This window comes from Contarinia nasturtii, unplaced genomic scaffold (assembly GCF_009176525.2).
Source record: "Contarinia nasturtii isolate CC-2019 unplaced genomic scaffold, AAFC_CNas_1.1 Cnas_scaffold_78, whole genome shotgun sequence".
NCBI classification, from domain to species: domain Eukaryota; kingdom Metazoa; phylum Arthropoda; class Insecta; order Diptera; family Cecidomyiidae; genus Contarinia; species Contarinia nasturtii.
The window spans coordinates 779,012-799,542 of record NW_022197436.1 but is presented as its reverse complement, the minus strand read 5'-3'; the positions used below and the strand labels follow the sequence as shown (position 1 = coordinate 799,542).

The window sequence follows — 20,531 nt, the reverse complement described above, 5'->3', positions numbered from 1 at the left end:
TCATTCGATTTAATTTGTTCCAAATAAATCCAGGCTGAAAAAGAAGATTGCACAAAAAACGAATTTTTTTTTTATTCATTGTGAAATTGATTTAATGCATCAGTTCTATACAATTGTCAGTATAATCAAATGAAAATCTTAAATTATGCAATAATAAAAAAAATATGTATACATATGTAGTTTTATGAATGTTTTGAAAATTGCAAGCCGCATTTTAATTTGAAGCATTTCATCAAATTAGATAAAAATGAAAACTAATTGTGATTGAAAAGCAATTGGATCATATAAAAACGTTGTTCCCTTGGGAGAAAACAAGCTGATAATATGATTTCTGTGAGAATATGTAATGGTTTTGAAAACAGGTCGGACAGTAAACGAAAAAGAAACGATTTTGTATTTACCAAATTGAGCCATAAAATGGATTGCCTTACACTATGCCGAAGCATTTGATCAAAAAGAGCATTATTACATCATGACTTTATGGAAGCGATACAAAAAAACGCATATCCCGTCTTAAAAAACTAGTTTCTTTTCATACATGAACTCTTCATAAATATTACAACTTTAAAATAAAATAAATTTGCTTAAATCATATATGAAATTTGTTAACGTGATTGCGTACGATCAAAATAGTAAATGTAACTTGTTTGTAATTGCTGTTGTTGCAGTTTCTGTTGCTATAGTAATTCGATTCTTCGTTTTTGTTGTTGTTGTATGATGTCGATGTAGGATGAATAAAGTGTTGTTTATTTTTTGTTCTTTTTGCCAAGCGTAAGCGTGTGATGGGAAGCAGTCATCTGTGTCTTGCGGCGATTAAATTCCAAAAATTCTTCTTCCAATTTTTTTCGTGCCTCTTCGAGTTTTCGTTTCTCTTCTGCATGATCCTTTTTCAATTTATCGAATTTGGCATGCAACTGTAAAGAAATCATTAAATATCGATACGATTGTGAGATGTGTTCGTTCATAAATACTTACATCCTTTTCACTTTCTTTCAGTTCAGCTTCTTTCTCTTTGACACGAAGAACAAACATTTGTCGCATTTCATCTTCTTTACTTTGTAATTCAGCCAAATGATTCGAACGTTTTGCTTCGAATGTTTGCTGAAATGATACCTAAAACAATGAACATAAAAGATAAAATGTGAGTGAGTGTGTGTGGTCAATTCGAAAAATTTGATTTCTGATAAATTCAATCACAATCAAAATGGAGATGACTGTGACTGTCAACGTACTGGTTTATTATCGCTGTCTACGTCTGTGAATCCCATTTGTTCGAGACGTTTTTGACGATACAATTCATAGTGTCTGGTATGGGTCTTTTCGCGCATATCCTCCATATTCGTGCGGATGAGCATTTCGCGTAATTTCACAAAATCGCAATGATTCTCATTTTCAACTGATGATGACCGAAAGAGAAACAACAACAAAATAAAAAAAAAAAATTAAATGAAAATTGGAATGCACGTTGTGTGCATTGTGTATAGCATACCTTGGACTGTACCCCATGGGTATTGGCGTGCGCGAACAGTTTTATTGCCCATGCGAACAAAGTCGGTGCTGCCGACAACGGCAAATGGAACATGGCTGTTCATCGATGTGTTCACCTCCGATACCGATTCATCGTCCGTGGGAAATTGATAAATATGAACACCATTCGCTGATAGCTCTTGAATGATTTTCGATTTAAAACGTTGCAATTCGGTCTTTGAAATTGTGTCAGCCTTTGCAATGATCGGTATGATATTTACTTTGGTATCGAGCTTTTTCATGCACACCAAATCAAGTGATTTTAGACCATGACCCGTTGGACATATAAAATACAAGCACACATGAATTCGACTGTCATGACATGTGGATAGTGCACGTTTTATTTTCAATTCTTCTTGCAAATACGATTCAAATTGTGCATCAATGTAGTCGACAACGGCTTTGAACGAATCATCTTTGTTAATTTGATCGCCATATCCGACCGTATCGCAAATCGTCAATTTTAATCGTACACTGCTCTCTTGCAATTCATATGTATGCGATTTTAATTTTACATTTGGCAACGTATGAGGACTTGGTGTTGATTCGAAACTGGTATTGAACAATGTATCCATCAATGTTGACTTACCTAAACCAGTTTCACCTAGAAACATTTCACATTATTTTATTTTATTATTTATTATACGCAATTCAAAATAGCAAAATAAAGAGAGAGACAGAGAAATGCTACCGCATCATTGTTAACGCTATTAATATTCTTACCAATGCACATGATATTGAACACAAATCCATTTTGAACGCTCTTATTTACCAATTGATCTGGTAAACTATCGAATCCAACATGTCCAGCCAATTTCAATGTTCGCGGTGTTAGATCAAGCTATAAAAGAAATTAGAAATACATTAATATATAGAAAAAATTGCTTGTTGCAGTTCGTGTAGAAAGTCAAACATTCTAAAATTCTCTTCTCTTCTGGCTGACTAATTTATTCAAACAATGGTTATTTGTTTAGAAAGCAGTACTTTCATTGTTATTCAAAGAGTGTCTGCGATTTTGATCAATAACATGACAAAAAGTATACGAAACGGTCAAGGCACACTTTTCACCGGGCTCATTCTGTCATTCCATTTTGTCGCGTACACGGTCATGAATATCAATTAAAAGTCGACATAATTTAATTATTGTTTGCTTTGCCAATGATGAAAAGTGTACACTATGTAATCAAATTGATTTTAAACCAAATCTAATAATTTACTCTCTCTCTCTTTCTTTCCCTTCACAGTCTCTCTACTTCTAGTATTCGATTCGCTATTGGAACAATATAAATGGTTGAATCACATAAAGAATTCTATTGCATTCAATAAACCGTGCAATAATTTCAAAACGATTGGAAGTCCGTTGATTAGTCAAACCAAACGTTCATATTTAATCGAACTATATTGTCTCTATATGTGTTTGTATTTCGTTTGTTTATTTTAAAGCAACTGTATAATTACAATTTCTATCCATTTTGCCATTCTCAGCACATTCAATCTGGCTGGATTGAATTGTCCAAAGGAGAAAAAAATCGCTTTCTAAATAACCTCGTTTATTGAACATAATTTCTGCCCAAATTGAAATGAAATATTTCATTAAGAACCATAATTACTACCATAGGAGACAATCGACTTTTTTTTAGCTGGAAATCAGTGTACAATACGACATATGAATACTTGGAATTCAAACATAATATGCATGCACATAAGAAAACTGTACAAATGCGTAAGTACGTGACATTGAAAACATGCATGTGTGTCTGTGTGTGTGTGTGTGGAGTGAGTAATTTGTTTGAAGAGAAATAAAAATTGTGAAATAAACCCATTTTAGTCATAGATTTTATAAACAACGTTGAATTCTATACTATTCCAAGTAAAACGTACATGTCTTTTCCGAGAGTTTGCGGAAATGCCTTTGTGAATGAAACATTAGTGGTACTGTCAATGGAAGTAATAAACAACGCCCTAACTGAATGCAATAACGAACCGCATCCAGCAAATTCTTACAATTTTACTCTTGAATGAATGTTGTTTCTTTTTTTGGTGAAAAAGGATTTTTTAAATGTGTCGAATTTGAATAAAAGCAGAGAATTTTTTTGTTTGAAATTCAACATATATATTTTCTATGGTTTTGTGCGATTTGAAAACAACTCTCAGAGATAAATCAATGTGGTTGCTGTTTTTCAAAAACAAAATCGCATTCATTTGCCGATAGAAAACGAATCGTTAAACATATGATACATACTTTTGATATTTGCTCAACATCAACGGCCGCCATGATTATGAGTGTGTGTATTTCTTATGTTGTATGAGATTCACAATCAAATAATACCAAATAAATGTTCTTTTCTATTGCTGTTGAAGGATTCACAACCGATTTTAAACTCGAATGTCAATCGAAAACTGAATAAGAATACGTTTGGTTCTTTCTTATTCAAAACAATTATTTGACACAATAGAAAACTAACTAAAAATCACTGTTGATTTGGCTTTTGTTTTCACTTCAATTTTGAATATCGTTTTTTGTGTCGATTTAGTTTCGGTTGATTGTTTTGTTAACTTAGCGTATATATCTATCAAAACTTCACCAGCAAAAAGTCAAAAGTTGAATAAAAGCAACTGTGTATTGCTGCTGTCGGTTTTGTTGGCGCGCCTGTGCGTACACACTATACGTCTCTTCCACTCTTATTCTCCAGTATTGATGTTGGCTGTGTTTGAGTGTCCATTTGTATTAGTTGAACGCGTGTTAGGGTGTGTATGTGTGTGTACGATATGTCTGATTTGCCGACATTCATATTGTACCATTCGCCTGTGTGTGCATTCGACGATGTATGAACGACTTAAGTGTAGACGATTTAGTTGTCATTTGTGTTGTAAACAGACTGTGTATGTACGTTTCATATCCGATAATGGTTTCAAATGAGAGCGCAACGATGAAAATTAATACAATGTTCGCAAAAATCGTTTATTGTTATTCTTCTTAATAGTATTTGCACATTCAATGCTTGATTAACAATTTTTTGTATCTTTTATTTCAAATTCATTCATGCATTGTTCACTTTAACAACATTATTATAGATTGATGTATGTAGGGTTACACGATGCGATCGATTAAATGATGTCATTTTTGTTTCACTCACTCTTTCAATTCGTCCATCGTATGCTTTCACTTTCGGCTTTGGAAGAGTGAAATTTTGAAATTGTTTCCGTTTGATTATATGTAATTTGTTTTTTTTTTTTTTTTCGTTTGGAGAAAATTCAAAATCACATGAGCAAATTATCTATATTTATTGGATTTTTAATATATAGTCGTAGCAATTTTATGACAATAATGTATATTTCATAGATATCATGGAGTTTTCATAATTGATTTCTTGAAATAATGTTTGCGAGACGGTAGACAGAAAAATTAACTGTTTTCGAAATGGTCGGAGACTTAAAACTTTCTTTAAACTCGTAACGAGTTTAGATTCTAATTCAACTTTAAATTCAGTTAATTTAACTTGATATACATAATTGTTGATTGTTTTGTGCACAATACAATTTTTAGATGGAATTAGATGTGTGTTCATGATGGATATGTGTTGTCTTTTTTCCTGGAAGTAGGGTAGATAGATTCTCTTTGCGATTTTATCATTTTGATTGAAACTTTCAGAAGAAACTAATTGAAATGCATTTAATTTGATTAGGTTAAAAAATCAGAGCACTTTTTATACACATGTTTTCCTACTTGGAAGATTTTTCAGCAACTTACATTCGAGAGTATATTCTACTCTTTCTAATATAAAATGTTGAAAATGTTTCATTTCATTTTTGATTATTTCTCGTTGAATTCCAAATACCAAGAATGGTTTTGGATAAGAAATGCCATTCTTTGACATGGCAAAAACTAGCATACTCTGTACATTTTGTTTAACAATCAACACATTCATCCGCCCTAATATATTATGCACACCGAATTATTGTTTCTTGTCTTGAGAGAATCAGGTTTGTGTGGTGAGTCGCGACGCGTTCTGAATATGTGATGCGAAGAAAACGTTTTGTTTATCATTGCGAGAATAAGTAATTCTATTAAAACTTAGCAATTACAAAAAGCAGCATAAGCAAATGGAAAGTTGCTGTCACCATCGACACTAAGTCAATATTCTATTTATAAAAAAATCCATAAAAAACCATTCTTTTCTTCTATGTAACGAAGTTTAATGCTGTTCTGAAGATCTATTTATTTATCGCTTTGTAGTAATTTACTAGTACGTTTCGTGCGATGATTATTTTATTTAAAAAAAGGTAATATTTTCAATCGTCATAATGTGCTTGAATTCAATTGAATTTTGTTGATTTTTCTATACGTCAAATGTTATTTTGCCATTGCTTTCGACAATGACTTGCCAAATTGCGTCAAACATTTAAGACCCGTTAACATTTAGATTTTAAAAGAGCCGAGAAGATGTACAACATATCAAAAATAAGCTCCTCATCACTAAAGTCTGGAATAGAGATGGCAAAAGGTGATTGGCACTCTTTTCTTCAGTTTATGTGTGATCAATTGGATGTTGATGTTGAACTCTACAATGTTACAACCCAAGATCAAATAGCTAATGCCATAACACTCATGGTATGTGACATATTAAAATTGAACATAATTCTGAAATTGATAAATTTCATGAAAAATAAACGATTCATTTTTATAGATAAGAAATCATCTTATGATCGAATATATAAAATTATCGAAGAAGAAATTGAAGATTATGGAGAGGGAACGCCAAATTTGTGCAGTTGGTTAAGAGCGACAGTAAATAAAGTTGAAGCAATACGAGAATTTAAACCGAACCCAATAAAGCCAATTTCATCCATAAAAGATCCTTTTAAATTAACGAAGATCGAGTATCCAGTTGTGGATTCGAAAGACTTTGAAAAGAAGATTTTGACTTTGAAATCGAAGGGATTATTGTCATCCGGAAAGAGCAGAAAAATTTCGTCTATTGGATCTTCAAAATTTGGTTCGGGTGAAAAAAAAATGTATTCATGCATAACAACACTGTGAAATATTTTTTGCCAGGATTTTTAACGTTGCGGATAGAATGTAAAAAAAATAGTTGTAATTGATATTTCAATCGAAAACAATTTAACTATTGAATAAGATCTTTGTCATCTATTATACAATTTGCTTAGAAATATCGGTCGTATTTGCAAGTGAAAGTAAACGGGTTGTTGCCCACTCATTTAAAATTAATGATTCACTGCAACTTTAGTGGTTTACATATCAATTTTCTCTCTCTCTCTCTTTCTCTCTCTCGGATGGTTTCACACTTTGGTTGTGTCCATTCTTATGGCGCGTTCGTTTGATTTTCCATCAGTTGTAACTGCCTAATGGTCTCATTTAATTGGAAAAAACGAAACGACGAGTAGCAGGACACTGGTGTTCACATTACAGTCACGCACAACCACACGCACACCCACCCACACCACATCCACTGAATATCAAATGTGCACAAACGATCAAGAAAGGGAAAGACGAGAGAATGATGATCGGATAAATTGTTTTATCTTTTTCGATACGGTGGACCGGTGTGACTATCGCAAATCACATTAATATTTAATGTAACGCATGTATGCGTATCGAAAGACACACGAAAAACATGCACACACACCAACATCTTTCAGTTTGTGTAGTGGGTTTGGTTGATGGTTTGTTGTCTAGTGAAGGTGTTATACTTCGCACAAAATTTCTTGCTCTTTCCCATGGCGAATACTTTGACTGATGATTTTCAACCTTAAGAAATGGCAAAAACGAAATGAAATCTATGGATAAAAGATATGGCCCCCTAGAGTTGACAACGGGCTATACAAACACACAAATATATAATATCATATCATATAATAAAAGCAAAGGACTAAGCACATTTTCAATTCCACTTCGTTCAATGTTTCTAATCTTTTTACTGCATTAACTGTTTCTCACAGCGCGTAATGTTGTAATAACATGACACACAAACCATTACCAGAGTATTTGTTTGTTTATTCCGTTCTGGTTTTTTCATTGAAATTGAAATTGGTTTTTATAGCATCCATACAGCACACATTATATTGGGATATATACCTTTTTTACATCGAAATATCTTGTTGTTGGTTATTCTTTTTTTTTATGTTCGAATGATTAGCACATCCAGTGACCACTATTCGGAAATGTCACCTTTTTTCAGCGAGACACACACACACACACAAAACCGAATCGATTTTTATATCGTATTCGTAGCTCGGGGTAATTTTATTTTTCATCACTATTTGCATCTTATGTGCAAAATATATACACCAATTTCGATGGAAACAAATAACGTGGTTTGATGCTCATAATGACTAAATGAAAATCATCTCTCCACCTCCTCTGTTTCCGTCTCCCTTTTGCTATTGATAAATAGAATGAGTGAACTCCTCTCGAAAATGAATGATTGAGAACAATGACTCCGCTTAACTGTAGTGAATCGATGATAGCAACAGATTTTTTACAAACATAACAAATGAAATAAAATTGAAAGTTGAAGTTTGGACAATTTCTTAATGTTGTTCTTACATTGGAAATTCGTGGAAAAAAAACAACTCAACAATGGATTGTTCAAATTGTTAGCGAACATGTGACAGTGAATTATAGACTCAATAACTATAAGACACAAACTCTTTTTGCAAATCTTTCTGCGAATGTTTTGTACATTCATGTGTTGCATCAATATTGAAAACTATTAACGGGCTGTCATTGAGAAATGATGGCGAACCGATTTACAAGGGACAAAACAATCGATGAACAAGGGGTGAAATGAGCGAAACCAAAATGTAATGTATACTGTAACGATTTCGAATGGATAAATTTTCCAAAACATTTTACACGAGTGCACACAGACACATCCAGTGTTCAAACAATTCACATTTACCAAATCAAATAGATCAATTCACAATTTTAATCGATGTCAATTTTTTTAAGTTGATTCGATATTTATCAATGACGTATGAATCCTTTCTTTCATTTCCATTTTGCAAATTATTTGTATCAAAAAGAAGCGATACGTCAATTCGTCACACAAGAAATCAAATAAAAATTCAATGGCAAACACTTCATTCACAAGGCAAATTGTCGAATGTACATTAATTCATCATTTCATGGTCCTTTGTCGATGTCAGTTTTTTTGTTTTCATCCCACCTTTTTTGTTCACATATTTGAATTCATTCTTACCGTGATTGCCATTAATTTGCCCTGCTTCAACTATAAAAAACGGTCATTATTTAAAAAAAAAACTTCAAGCCTAAAAACGAAGTTGATAATGAACGAAAAAAATAGAAACTTCAAGTAGTTTATTGGAACTGATCTAAAAATACGGGCTTAAACAAGAAATGATCACATGGGCAAGTATTAAAATGTTTGAAAATGTGTAGTTCGCTAAATGACTGTCATGTTGTTGTATTGAGGCTATCACTTTCGAGCCGGTGAATGTGCGGATGCATTTCTTTCACGATTCATCTGTTGAGTCTCTTCGGTTAGTGCCAATTCTGCTTTGATTTTATTTATCTCATTCTTGGTTGCCTCAATGTTGGCCTTGAGTTGACGCACAATTTCTACCTCTTCTTTGCCACACTTGTGAAAAAAGAAACAAAGCACATATTTTATCATCTTCCGAAATTAATGCATATCGGGCGTTCGTATCAAGCCTTATTTATCATTACCTGACTGTATTTGGCCATTGTATCAAGTTTGTATGAAAAATCCGCCTGTGCATGAGAAATTTCGTTGATGTCATCAATATTATGGTTTCCCGCTTTTGAAATTTCTTGTGTGTGGATTTTCAAACAAGTCAACCTTGAAATAGATTACTTAAATTAATAAACATCCAACAATTTGACATTTTTTAATCATTTCGACATCAATTTTGTACCATTTATAAATTCTATCGAATTCTTGTAATTCACTCACATGTGCTGATTTAACATCTGCAAGCGTTGTAATTCGACGCATTCCACAATACGTTCATGATAATCGTTTGCCAAATTCGCACCAATCGCCAACAAATCTTTTAATTCTTGTAAATATTTCTCGTGATCTGCCATTATCGATTGCACTTTTTCATGAAATCAGCGATATAAACTGTCAAAACGTTGAAAATATCCAAATTATTCAAGAAAACAATGCAAAGTAACACCGCAATCAGTCGGTTTGACAGTTGATTTTGTAAACGAATTCAAGCCAAACACAATGGATTCACACATTCCAAATCATATTTTATAATCGATGAGTTTGTATTAAAACACGCTCAACCATTGACAGGATATTTTTCTGTTGTTGTATTAGTCTTCGCAAACAAACAGACCCGAACAGACCAATACAAAGACTTCAAATGTTTACATATCAATGCTCGACGCATTTAATTTGGTTCGTTTACAGTATTGAAATGTATTCGAAAATGAGTCAAAAGAACCATACAGTCAAAACAATGAAAGTTTTTAATGAAAATAACAAATGTGTACACCGTAATCGTACCACGTATGTGTTAGTGTTACATTCATTCGATATAATCTCTTAATTGATTCAACGAATTGGATGTCTTAATGCGAATTTATCTCTTTGTGTAATTTGGTTTTTGGTACCAACACAATCATTTCAGTTTATGTTATTAAACAGTTGCCTTTTTCGTAACTTACGCTGCAAAAAGATTCGCAAAAACAATTGCATTTCTTTGTTCTTAATCTAGAATCTGGTTTGATTAGGTTGAATCGCATGAAATATTGTAACAAACAATGAAAAACTTCACTATTTTTATGAACAAATTTAATCAAGTTTTTATCAACTACAGAAAATATTACGTTTTAATCGGTTTATAAAAAAATATTTTATGAATTGAAAAATAAAAAATGTGTTTCGAATTGTGTAATCAGGATGTGGGCTAACGTCATTGGCGTTTGTTGGCGTTGGTGTCTTCCGTTGTTGACGGTGAGTGTAAATCATTTTGGTTTTGCACTTTTTTTTTGTTGGTGTCACATGCATCATCCTCCGATGAACTGCTTTCCAGCATGGTGGCAATAACACTTTGGTAATAATCATCAATGACTCCTTTGCGAATGAGTTGAAACTCTTCTCTGACTTCTTTCATTTGTTCTGAAATAAAGCGACATGAAAAATACCTTTCCAATCATTTTTTTTTTGCATAAAAAAGCGCTTACCCAGTTGAGCAATCAAACGGTCGTTCAACACTTTCCATTCGCTGACATCGGCCATCATTTTTGTGATGGTTTCATCAGCAAGTTGCACTCGGTTTTCCAAAGAGTCAGCCATATTTTAATGACCTGATTTCAATGGAACTTTTTCTTAATCAATTTACTTGAAGACTTGCAAAAAAAAAATGTTGCCACAGTCAATTCAAATATGCGTGCACTCAGGTAAACGGTTAAAATTGGAATGAGTTGGGCGTATTGTGTTGATATTGAAATGGGCAGAAAATTTGTTTGCAAAAAAAAATCGTATCTGTCGAAAGTTGTTGTGAAGAACATCAATGTCATGTAACTGTTGTTCCCGTTACAGTTTTGCTTTCACTGGATAATTCTTTCCACAATATTAACGTCTGTTTGTTTATCATTTGGATCGAGAGATGAACAACGCAATGAACTCTTTGTTTTTAACTGATTCATTTACAATGACGCAACAACTTTTGGGCTTACTTGTTTTGCAATACATTAACAGTGAGACCGAAAGCAACACACCGAGAAAAAGAGAGAAAATATGGAAAGATTACTTGTTGACTTTATTGGCGATATGCATTTGGATGTGTGTTTATGAACGAGAATAACGGCTTGCGGTTCGAAGAAATATAATTGAGAGAGCATTCAACGAGCCACAATAAAAAGTGTTCAAATTTGCTACCAAAATGAATGTAACTCGCAAAATTGATTTCGACTCAAATTGAATATCCAATGGTGACGTTAATGGATCTGAATATTAATAAGATTATCTGTCTCCCTGAAATCTATTCCAATATCATTTTTCATTTTTTACCTCTTCGATAGCATCGACATAGTATTATTTTTTTTTACATTTGACATAAACATTTTCTTTTATACATTTGGTCAAATGCCCTTTTTCCGCGTTGTTACATTCACATATGGGGGATGTCAATTTAATGCGTGCATAAATTGTGTCATACATACATTTAAAAGAAAACGGGGCAAAGAAAGTGAAGGAAAATGGTTTTATGCGTCGAAGGGTTGATCTGGTTGTTTGCACGCGAGGCAACGAAGGAGCTAAATATCATCGTATATTTCTGGTGAAATGTTTTATATTTTGTGGAAAGTTGCCGAAGATTACATAAAGTTAAATCCACATAGGTGAGAGGGTATGATCTGTACATCGGCAAAACAAGTGAATAAATACATTAACTTGATCTTGTTGGTGTTTTCACTCTTAAAAAAAAAACACGACATTGAATCAATGCAAAGGGGTTCGATTTGCCTTATTGATTTCTTTTTCTCTTACAAATACAACTGCGTTGCTTTGGCCTTATCTCATCGTCGTCATCCTTGAATTGTAAAACGCTCGCTGAATTCATATATATCGCTGAAGAAAAATTCATAAAAATGATTGTAAACATAAAATATTATGGATGTTAAACAAATATATTATTATGGTTGTTCGCTTATATGCGTGCCCTGCTATTTTATAGTTTTGTTCCATTCATAAATTTCGATGTATATTGAAGAGGGACGCGACGAAATGGTATGGGATTTTTGTTTTTACCTCTTCCCATATGTACTATAATTCAACCACACTTCAGCCGGTGTACTTCGTTCTAAACACATTACCAACATCGGAGTGTATGTGTATACGTTTCATTTGACTGTGGAACTCGTACATCATTTTTTTTCTCTCGTTTTGTTTGTAAAATAATCAACTAGTTCTTTTCACGCGTTTCATCTTTATCCATTCGATATGACCGTGTATATCGATGCCGTTCCTGCCGTTGCTGTTGCCAGACTACATTTTTATGAGTGTCGGTCATATTATTATATGATAAACTTTTGGCCAAGCAAAATAAGTAAACACACATAAAATGCAATGCCAAGTACAAGTTCATTTTGAAATTGACAGCAATAAAAACATATGAAAAAAAAAGGTACGTTTTGATTTTGTATGTATGACAGTGATCTATACATTGGAATATTGTTACATGGCTTGGTTTTTACCTTGGTTAGTTTCATGAATAACGTTTTTTTTTATTTAATGGATATCGATGGATATTTTCGATTCTTAATTTCAGCTCAATTACGTCTTTGAATCCATTCAAAAAATATCCGAAATGGCTAAGTACTTTGTGGCTCCTTCAAATCTCTCTTTTTTGGGCAAATGTCTTTTAATTAATTCAGTCTGTAGTTCGAATGATGTTCGATGTTGCGGTTGAATTTAAGGTGTTCATAACACGAAATTGCATTGAAGTATTCAGTGTTTGAAACGAAAATTGCCACAAAAACTCATTTGCCCGATTTCTTATGTCAAAATACAAAAAAACACTTCGATTTTGAAGGTACTTCAATGTAAAATCGATATTTCCATCGAGTGAAATGAAAGTTATAATTGAAAACTTGAAAGACCGTTCCTTGAAAGCCATAAGTTTTGAATTTTACTTATTTTATTTCATTTTTCTATACACTCCTTTGCATTTTTACTACGAAACGAATTGAAGGCTCTAGTTGTATGACTAGAATTGGGGAAGTTCATGAAAACAAAGTCCATTTACATTCCGTCTACATTTTCAAAACGATTTTTTTTTCATTTCGATTGTCGTCCGTGCTGGCGTTCACCCACCCACGATTCGAGGCATCCCATTTAAATCAAAGAAAATGATTATAGCAATTGTGGCGAACCAAGAAAAAAAACGAAAAATTATGTAGGAAACTTCTTCAAACTCAGCATGAAGTAGTGATCCAGATCATAACAAAAATACTTAATCTAAAACTTATTTTGCATAAACAAAACGTAAAAAACACACAAAATGTAAAAGAATAAATACTGAATTTATTAGATAAATTTTGTAGGTGGACACATGTGTAACGAAAGAACAATCGTTATTATTGATTCAAGTATTTAACGAGAGTGATTACCATTGCAAATTATTCAAATTTCAAGCAATTCTAATCTTACTCATAATTTTATGGACATGACTACAACACAAACATCATTGTAAATAATCATCATCCACAAGCTATCCAAATTAATTTACGAAAAAAAAAATAAGTTTTCGGCTATTTTTTGCCGAGATAATTTTGTTCACCATCAATAGATCCGATGAATATTCCGAAAAAACATCAGCTTCATAGAGAACGAGCTAAATTTTTTTTACAAGAGTGAGAAGTTGTCGTCGTCGTGAAAAGCGGAAAATGCTGAAACATCGGTATAGAAAATGTGTGTTGTTGTTACATTCAATAGTAATAGTAATGGTTGTACAACAAACGTACCGAATAATAAGCGAATGAGAAGAAATGAACAAAAGAGGGCTGTGCCGATCAAATGGGTAAGTGCTTGTACTGGTGAAATGCGAGAAATGACACCGGAAAATTAAAAAAAAACCAACGAACAAAATGCAGAGAGAGAGAGAGAGTAACGTTGAACCGAATATGAATCCAGCACGAAGTCTAAACAGGCAAGTCTGGGTCTTTTTTCAGTTAAGAGCATAACTGGCATACAATGAAGGCGAGTGGCAGAGAGAGAGAGAGAGAGAAAAGAATGAAGCGATTCGGGTAATTATTGGCTTTGGCCCCAGGTGCACTTTGCATATTACATAATATTTTGAAACTGTATTTAAAATATCATCTACCCACCGAAAAGTGCGAATGAATGAAGAAAATATTCTCACAGCGCCGATTTTTATCTACATACTCGATACAGAAAAAAGACAGAGAGCGAAGCCGACAGAGTGGTAGTATACAATACAGCACGCCAGAAGAGAGAGAGAGAGAACGAGCGAAAAAGGCCTGATCGACAAGAAAATTCACATTTTAAATTGAAAAATTTATGTATTTAACGGATACATGTATTTGCAAATAGACAGATTTTATTTCGACTCATATTTTTCTCTGCCTCCTCACTTTCTTATAGTCACTCAAACCATTCGTTATTCGATGGTGTTATGCTCGTTCCATATTGCACTGTGTATGACATTGGTTTTGTTGTAATGAGCAACAAACATAATAAATAAAGACTCAATAATAATAAGTACAAGTGGCGATGAAAATGAGATGTAAACGAAGGGAAAAATCTTTTCTTTTTTTATGCATATACAAATGCTTGTACTCAAAAATTCATCAACTTGTCGCTGTTGAAATCGTGTGTCCTGCCAATTAAATTGATCCATTATTATTAACTACTCGATGATTTATTTGCCGACAAGTTTTTTTTTCGCAATAAATTCAAAATAATTTTTTTTATTCAATTTATGTTAAGAATAAACCGTATTGTATCTGAAGGATTGATATGTATACTTCTCGCATTTCGTTTGGTTTGAAAAAATGGAAATTTAGTGTTCAAATGAAAAAAAAAAAGTATGTATATTTGTGAATTAAAATTGTTGTGGCGACTTCTGTGTTTTAGTAAAAATTTGTTCATTGTTCATTAGTTAGCTTCTTGGCTAAAGAAAGAGCCAAGTCGAAACATAGATAGAAAAATATACAGCGATAGAATGAACTGGTAAAAGCACTAAAGGTATTGGATGCCATTACAAAGCATTACACTCTCTTTTGTTGTTGCAAAATAACATTGCATTACGCTCTCTTTCTTTAGCCTGAAGCCATTTTAAGTGGTTTCCTTTCATAATTACTGCGAATGTGAATTGCAAATCCATTACGCCCTTTGTAGCCGATGCCGGAGCGTTGTTGATATTGTCGTGTGTGTGTGTGTGTGTATGTCGCTCGCTCTGTCTATCTCCATCTTTTTCTATGTGTTGTTTACGTTTGCAAGCTTCACTAATTTTTTTTTCTTCATCTCTTCTTCAAATATATTTTTCTAGATGCTTTCGCATAATATGCACATTTGCACATATTTTATAAAATATATTTTAATATGCTGCAACTGCTGCTGTTGCTTCCCTGCTGGTTGCTTTTCGCAAACCATTCAAACTACTTTTCTCTTCTGCATATCTGTACAATGTTAACAGGCTACATGACATGATGCACAGTCATACAGACAAATTCGCTATTACACACCTACAAACCCGTTAGTTAATGCATGGAAAATCGTATGCTGTAGTATAAATATTAGTTGTAAAATTTCCTAAATGTGTTTTTATGTGTGTGCACTTCATTGTAATTAGTGATAAACGGGAGTAAAGGGTGAGAGCGAGAGAGAGAGAGGGAGATGCCATTGCTCTGATAACATATCGCCAAATGCGATCGACTGAGAAGGATATAGCGTAAAATTAGAACAACAAAACCATTAATAGATATAGTGAATATTCGAACGATTTGCTTTCTCTCTCGCTCACTTTCATGTTCTTTTCCTTTCCCTTTCTCTCCCTTGCAGTTGCACAATGTTGTCTGCCATCTCAATGCGTTCTCAAAGTGCATATTCTCTGTAACAGCATTTCACGTTGTCTCTGTATGCAAAATAAGAGTGAGCGCACGCTATATTTGGAATTCACGTGGAGCTTATACGTTTTACATTAATGTTTAATTATTAATTTAAGTGGTGGGACGATTTTTTTTTCTTCTTTCTCGATGGCGATAAATGTAACGCAACACTTATTATCACAATAACTGGAGATATGCCGGATCTCATTTTTTGTTTGCCCATTTGCAAACATGCAAAGTGACGGTAATGGTGGCAGTCGTGGCACAGCATAAGATAATGCGATGATCTAGATTTATTACTGGAAAGGTGCTTGAGATGCGTTTCACTCACTTGAAACAACGCACAATTAGAATTACAGCCAAACATCCATATAAAGCAACAAATGAATTCTTTTATTCGGATCTCTGGCTCCGGAGACACAGTGATATGTTTTATTCAATTTAATTTGAGTGGATTTCAGATGCGGCAACAATTTGACCGAAATTGCTTTAAAAAAATGTTGAATATAATTTTTGAAAATCATTGCTGATATTTAAGTGATGAAAAATATCAAATAAAACCTTCTTCATTAGAACCTGCAGGACTTGGTAGGACCGTTACCCATTATTAGTTACGAAGACCAACAGAAACAATTACAAAAAGAAAAAACATGGCCCATCTCACCATATACATTGGGAATCGAAATAATTTGCGCTTAACATCTTTTATGTTTTAAAACGCGACTCACCTGAACTTAAGCTCTGCATGATTTATTGACAAAAAAAATACAGTAGATTTTCCGTATAATTAAAAGCCGATAATATAAAAGCATAGTAGGGGAATTTGTTTGAAATTTTCAAAAACTGAACGAACAGTACTCTTTGATAATCTTTAGTTTTTTGTTCCTTTTTTGAGAAAGAAACAGCAATTTCCTGATAGTATTTCGAATGCAGACGACCGCCACTTTCTTCAATACACTTCGACCGAAAGAAATTCTATTCAAATTGTTTTTTTTTGTTCTCACAAAAAAAAATCTGCGAAAAAAAACAGTAAAATCAATGGTTATAGAAAAACTGTGGGAGAATCACATGATTTTCTTGTGCGGTCGCTTTTATCTGGGTACAAACAAAGAAATAAAACAATATCCAACGACCAAAAGTAATATTGCATAACAATATCGCCGCACAAGTGATTAAAAAATTAAAAAGGGAAAACGCAGTTCATTTTATAGTGAAACATATTACAAATGGTAAAAGCACATAAAGCCCCTCATTCTTCCCTTACCCTCGTCCATTCAATTGGCGCTGCACGATAAATAAGAAGAAAGTGAGGAGAGACGCAATCATTTGCTGTGTAGATCTTTTTCTCTTTTAATCTTCTGCTTGGTTTTTTTTTTTTTTATAAATGTCAAATTAAAATAAAACCAAGGCTCACACACAAAATATAAATATTATTCTCATGGGATGCAGAAACAAATCAAAAGAATTGCCATATTTTGTTGTGTTTTTCCACTGCGTTTTGTCAAACAATGGTGAGACCAAGAAAGGTACTGTGTAACAGAAATAAAATGCCATTGATATATTGTACATTGTTTGTGTTAGTCATGGATGAAGGAAATAGAAGAGATTGGTGACATTTTTGAATGATTAAAACTACAATCAGTCACTACATTTCTCTGGCGTTTGATTTTTTGATGTTTTTTTTTAAATCTATTTGTGTTCTCTTTTACTTTTTGACAAAAAAGAAATCGGTTATAATTTTGTGGCTCTTTTTTCTCTTCTTTTGAATGTGAATTTGACCAAGATTGTTATGATTTCAAACATATAAAAACAGATCAAAGACTTTTGATTCATTTTGATGAACATTTTAAAACACGCTTCAAAACGTTAGCTTATAACGAGATTGTCGCGGTGATTTTAAATACAAGACATATAACTGATAGGCTATGATATGTGCATCTTCTTGTACGGGAAACATGATGTTCTTATGAACTGTTGACGATCTAGCAATTGTTTTTTTATAAGATTTGTTTGAAGAGTTTATATGCTAAGAAAAAGGTTTCCGCACGCAAAGACCTTGTAAAAAATCTTTTGTTTTACTCGCACTTTGTAATGGCTTTATTTCGAGTAGATGTTTTCATCATTTCATGGTACAATTCTGTCGGTTCATTTTCGAACTCAGTTCGCAACGAATCATAGAAGCTTTAAAATTTGCATATGCAGAACGCACCAAATTCGGAAATGGTAATTTCGTTGAAAACGCATTGAATATCATACAAACCCTAACGGATCCCAAATTCGCAATGGAAATTCGTCAAAAAATGGAAGATCTTAAGACTTACGATGACTATAAGCACTATGGAGCACATTTCTCGTCCAAAGATGATACAGGTACTGCACATTTGCATGAAGTTTCAAAATACCACAACAGTACATGATAGTTCTGAAACGCCCATAGCTTACCGCCCTTCCCTCCCTGTGCCCGTGTATGTTGGCGAAAAATTTTAAAAGAAGATGAAGAATGAGACCAATCAAATGTCAACTTCGTTCAAATGTTGAAGTTCACGACCGTTTAGCTGTTACAATATAAATAAAATCACTTTAAAATAATATTAATTCAAAATCATACCAATTAGAGAATCACAAAAGTCTCAAGACATCCAAAACAAGATGCAAAAAAAAAAACGGTCGCCAATACGGTAAAATCTTAGCAGAGTGATTTTAATAACCTTATGACGCGACGCGTCATTTCCTATAAATTTCACTTTTCGAATGGATTTGTATTTAAAAGGTGAAAGCCACTATTAAAAATCGAACAAACTTGAACTTTATTCCATTATGTCGTCACTTTGTATTAAATTCACGCCGATAATGCTGTGCACATGCATAAAATACGGAGAATATATGTTTATGGCGGCAATTGCTTTTTTAATGAATTAACTAATGTGATGCAGCATTTCGTTGAGGGTGGTTTCCTCACCGTCTCCCTTCCTCTCTTATTTAATTCATTTTAAAATCTGTGTGCATTGTGCATGCATACAGGATAGCGATGGTGTGAAATAAATGTTCATTAGCTTTGGAATAAATATTATGAGTACAACAAAATAATTGATTATAAAGCTGTGCAAAAACACACATGTGTCTTAAATGGCACACTAAAATATCTAAAGTAAGCGAAAACTTCCGTCGTCCTAGCGTACACCATCGTACTAACATGTCACATCTCATCTCGCTAAATCGTTTTGAGGTAAACATTTCAAAATTAATTCCTATTATATTTGTCACTTAGTCGAAAACTCTCGTCGGATTGTATTGGAGAAAATCATTTTGCATTGTTGATATAGGCGAAAGCGACGACAAAAAATCCATTTAAATGGTAAAATAAATACGTTGTGTTGTGAAGAATGAAGAAAAGAAGCAACTATTCGCTATAAATCGAATGTCTGCGATGAACAAAAAATAAAAACGTTCATTCATGGAAGATTCGTGTGTATGTGCTTGTTGAACAACATCCGCATTAATTGATGGGCTGATGGGGCCACTTCAGATGAGCACGTTCCAAATCAATTCAGGTGGTTTTGCGCCGATGATGGTTTTTCTCTTTTTTTTTTCATTACTCAGAAATGCGTTATTCACAAGAGAATCGCCTGTTCTTACCGTGCAAAGCATAACATTTGGATGAACAAGTCGATAAGAATAAAATGGAACATGACATTTAGTTTGAACTAAAAAAGAATATCAATTTTATACCATCGAAGAGCTCTTGCCTAGCGGTGAACGTGCCTCACATATTGTTTGCAAACGCGTACTCTTTCTTGTTATTGTACTTATAATTCCCACAATGAGCCACATATGTTTTACGAAATGTGCACGTAAAACCAAAAACGAAAATTAGTGCGTTACTCTATGTTAGTACCTCCTACCCCCCCTCTCTCTCTCTATCTCGCTCTCTTTCTATTCACTTCTCTCGCTATTTCTCTACACACTACACCAAAACTTTCGAAATGCACAAAAAACGAGCTGGTTCTCTTGCATTACTGGCTTATTTTCACTTCAAACCAAAATGATTTATGACGACAATTTTCCAAAGTCTCGTCGCTCTATTTTAACTTTTTATCAATAAATCTCGCATCAATATGTCAGGATTTTGATTAAAAACCTATTATTATTGTTAATGCCAAAGAAATATCAATTATTCTTTTTTCTCTTAAAGCATTCTATTTGTGTTTTTGTGGTAAACAAAAAAAAATTACTAATAACTTACTTTAAACTTCTTTTTAAATAAAATATCTATTAAAGAGCGAAATACAAATCCGGAAACAGAAGCTTATGATATTTTCGTTTTTACTATTTCCATGGATTGTTCCTCTGAGGAGGATCCCTGTATGTTTCGTACTGAAGTTATTCCGAATGGAGCATTTCCTATGACTGACCC

The 20,531-nt window shown here is 33.2% G+C and overlaps 3 protein-coding genes across 3 annotated transcripts; all 3 read right to left on the bottom strand.

The window, feature by feature from the left end:
• Positions 1–511: 511 nt before the first annotated feature.
• LOC116352042 (septin-2) lies at positions 512–4,188 on the bottom strand. The gene is made up of 6 exons (XM_031784260.1): positions 3,770–4,188; positions 2,251–2,368; positions 1,490–2,131; positions 1,233–1,396; positions 976–1,113; positions 512–914 (listed from the first exon to the last, which is right to left on the bottom strand). Exons 1-6 carry the CDS (start codon positions 3,800–3,802, stop codon positions 747–749), a joined length of 1,263 nt encoding a protein of 420 aa, XP_031640120.1. The 5' UTR covers positions 3,803–4,188; the 3' UTR covers positions 512–746.
• Positions 4,189–8,854: 4,666 nt separating this feature from the next.
• Positions 8,855–9,717, bottom strand: LOC116338373. The gene is made up of 3 exons (XM_031763579.1): positions 9,486–9,717; positions 9,239–9,371; positions 8,855–9,149 (listed from the first exon to the last, which is right to left on the bottom strand). The coding sequence occupies exons 1-3, from the start codon at positions 9,617–9,619 to the stop codon at positions 8,988–8,990; spliced, it is 429 nt and encodes a 142-aa protein (XP_031619439.1). The 5' UTR covers positions 9,620–9,717; the 3' UTR covers positions 8,855–8,987.
• Positions 9,718–10,430: 713 nt separating this feature from the next.
• LOC116338439 lies at positions 10,431–11,081 on the bottom strand. Its single transcript, XM_031763694.1, has 2 exons — positions 10,730–11,081; positions 10,431–10,664 (listed from the first exon to the last, which is right to left on the bottom strand). The coding sequence occupies exons 1-2, from the start codon at positions 10,839–10,841 to the stop codon at positions 10,459–10,461; spliced, it is 318 nt and encodes a 105-aa protein (XP_031619554.1). The 5' UTR covers positions 10,842–11,081; the 3' UTR covers positions 10,431–10,458.
• Positions 11,082–20,531: the final 9,450 nt, after the last annotated feature.

Bases quoted from the DNA above. Each gene is read 5' to 3' on its own strand.
- LOC116352042 (XM_031784260.1), bottom strand. From the start codon at position 3,802: ATGGCGGCCGTTGATGTTGAGCAAATATCAAAA. The intron at 2,369-3,769 runs GTATGTATCATA...TTTCTTTTATAG, and splicing joins ATGTTGAGCAAATATCAAAA to CTTGATCTAACACCGCGAAC. The intron at 1,397-1,489 runs GTATGCTATACA...GGTCATCATCAG, and splicing joins CCCATGGGGTACAGTCCAAG to TTGAAAATGAGAATCATTGC.
- LOC116338373 (XM_031763579.1), bottom strand. From the start codon at position 9,619: ATGGCAGATCACGAGAAATATTTACAAGAATTAAAAGATTTGTTGGCG. The intron at 9,372-9,485 runs GTGAGTGAATTA...ATCTATTTCAAG, and splicing joins CAGATGTTAAATCAGCACAT to GTTGACTTGTTTGAAAATCC. The intron at 9,150-9,238 runs GTAATGATAAAT...TTTTTTCACAAG, and splicing joins CAATGGCCAAATACAGTCAG to TGTGGCAAAGAAGAGGTAGA.
- LOC116338439 (XM_031763694.1), bottom strand. From the start codon at position 10,841: ATGGCTGACTCTTTGGAAAACCGAGTGCAACTTGCTGATGAAACCATC. The intron at 10,665-10,729 runs GTAAGCGCTTTT...GCTTTATTTCAG, and splicing joins CCGTTTGATTGCTCAACTGG to AACAAATGAAAGAAGTCAGA.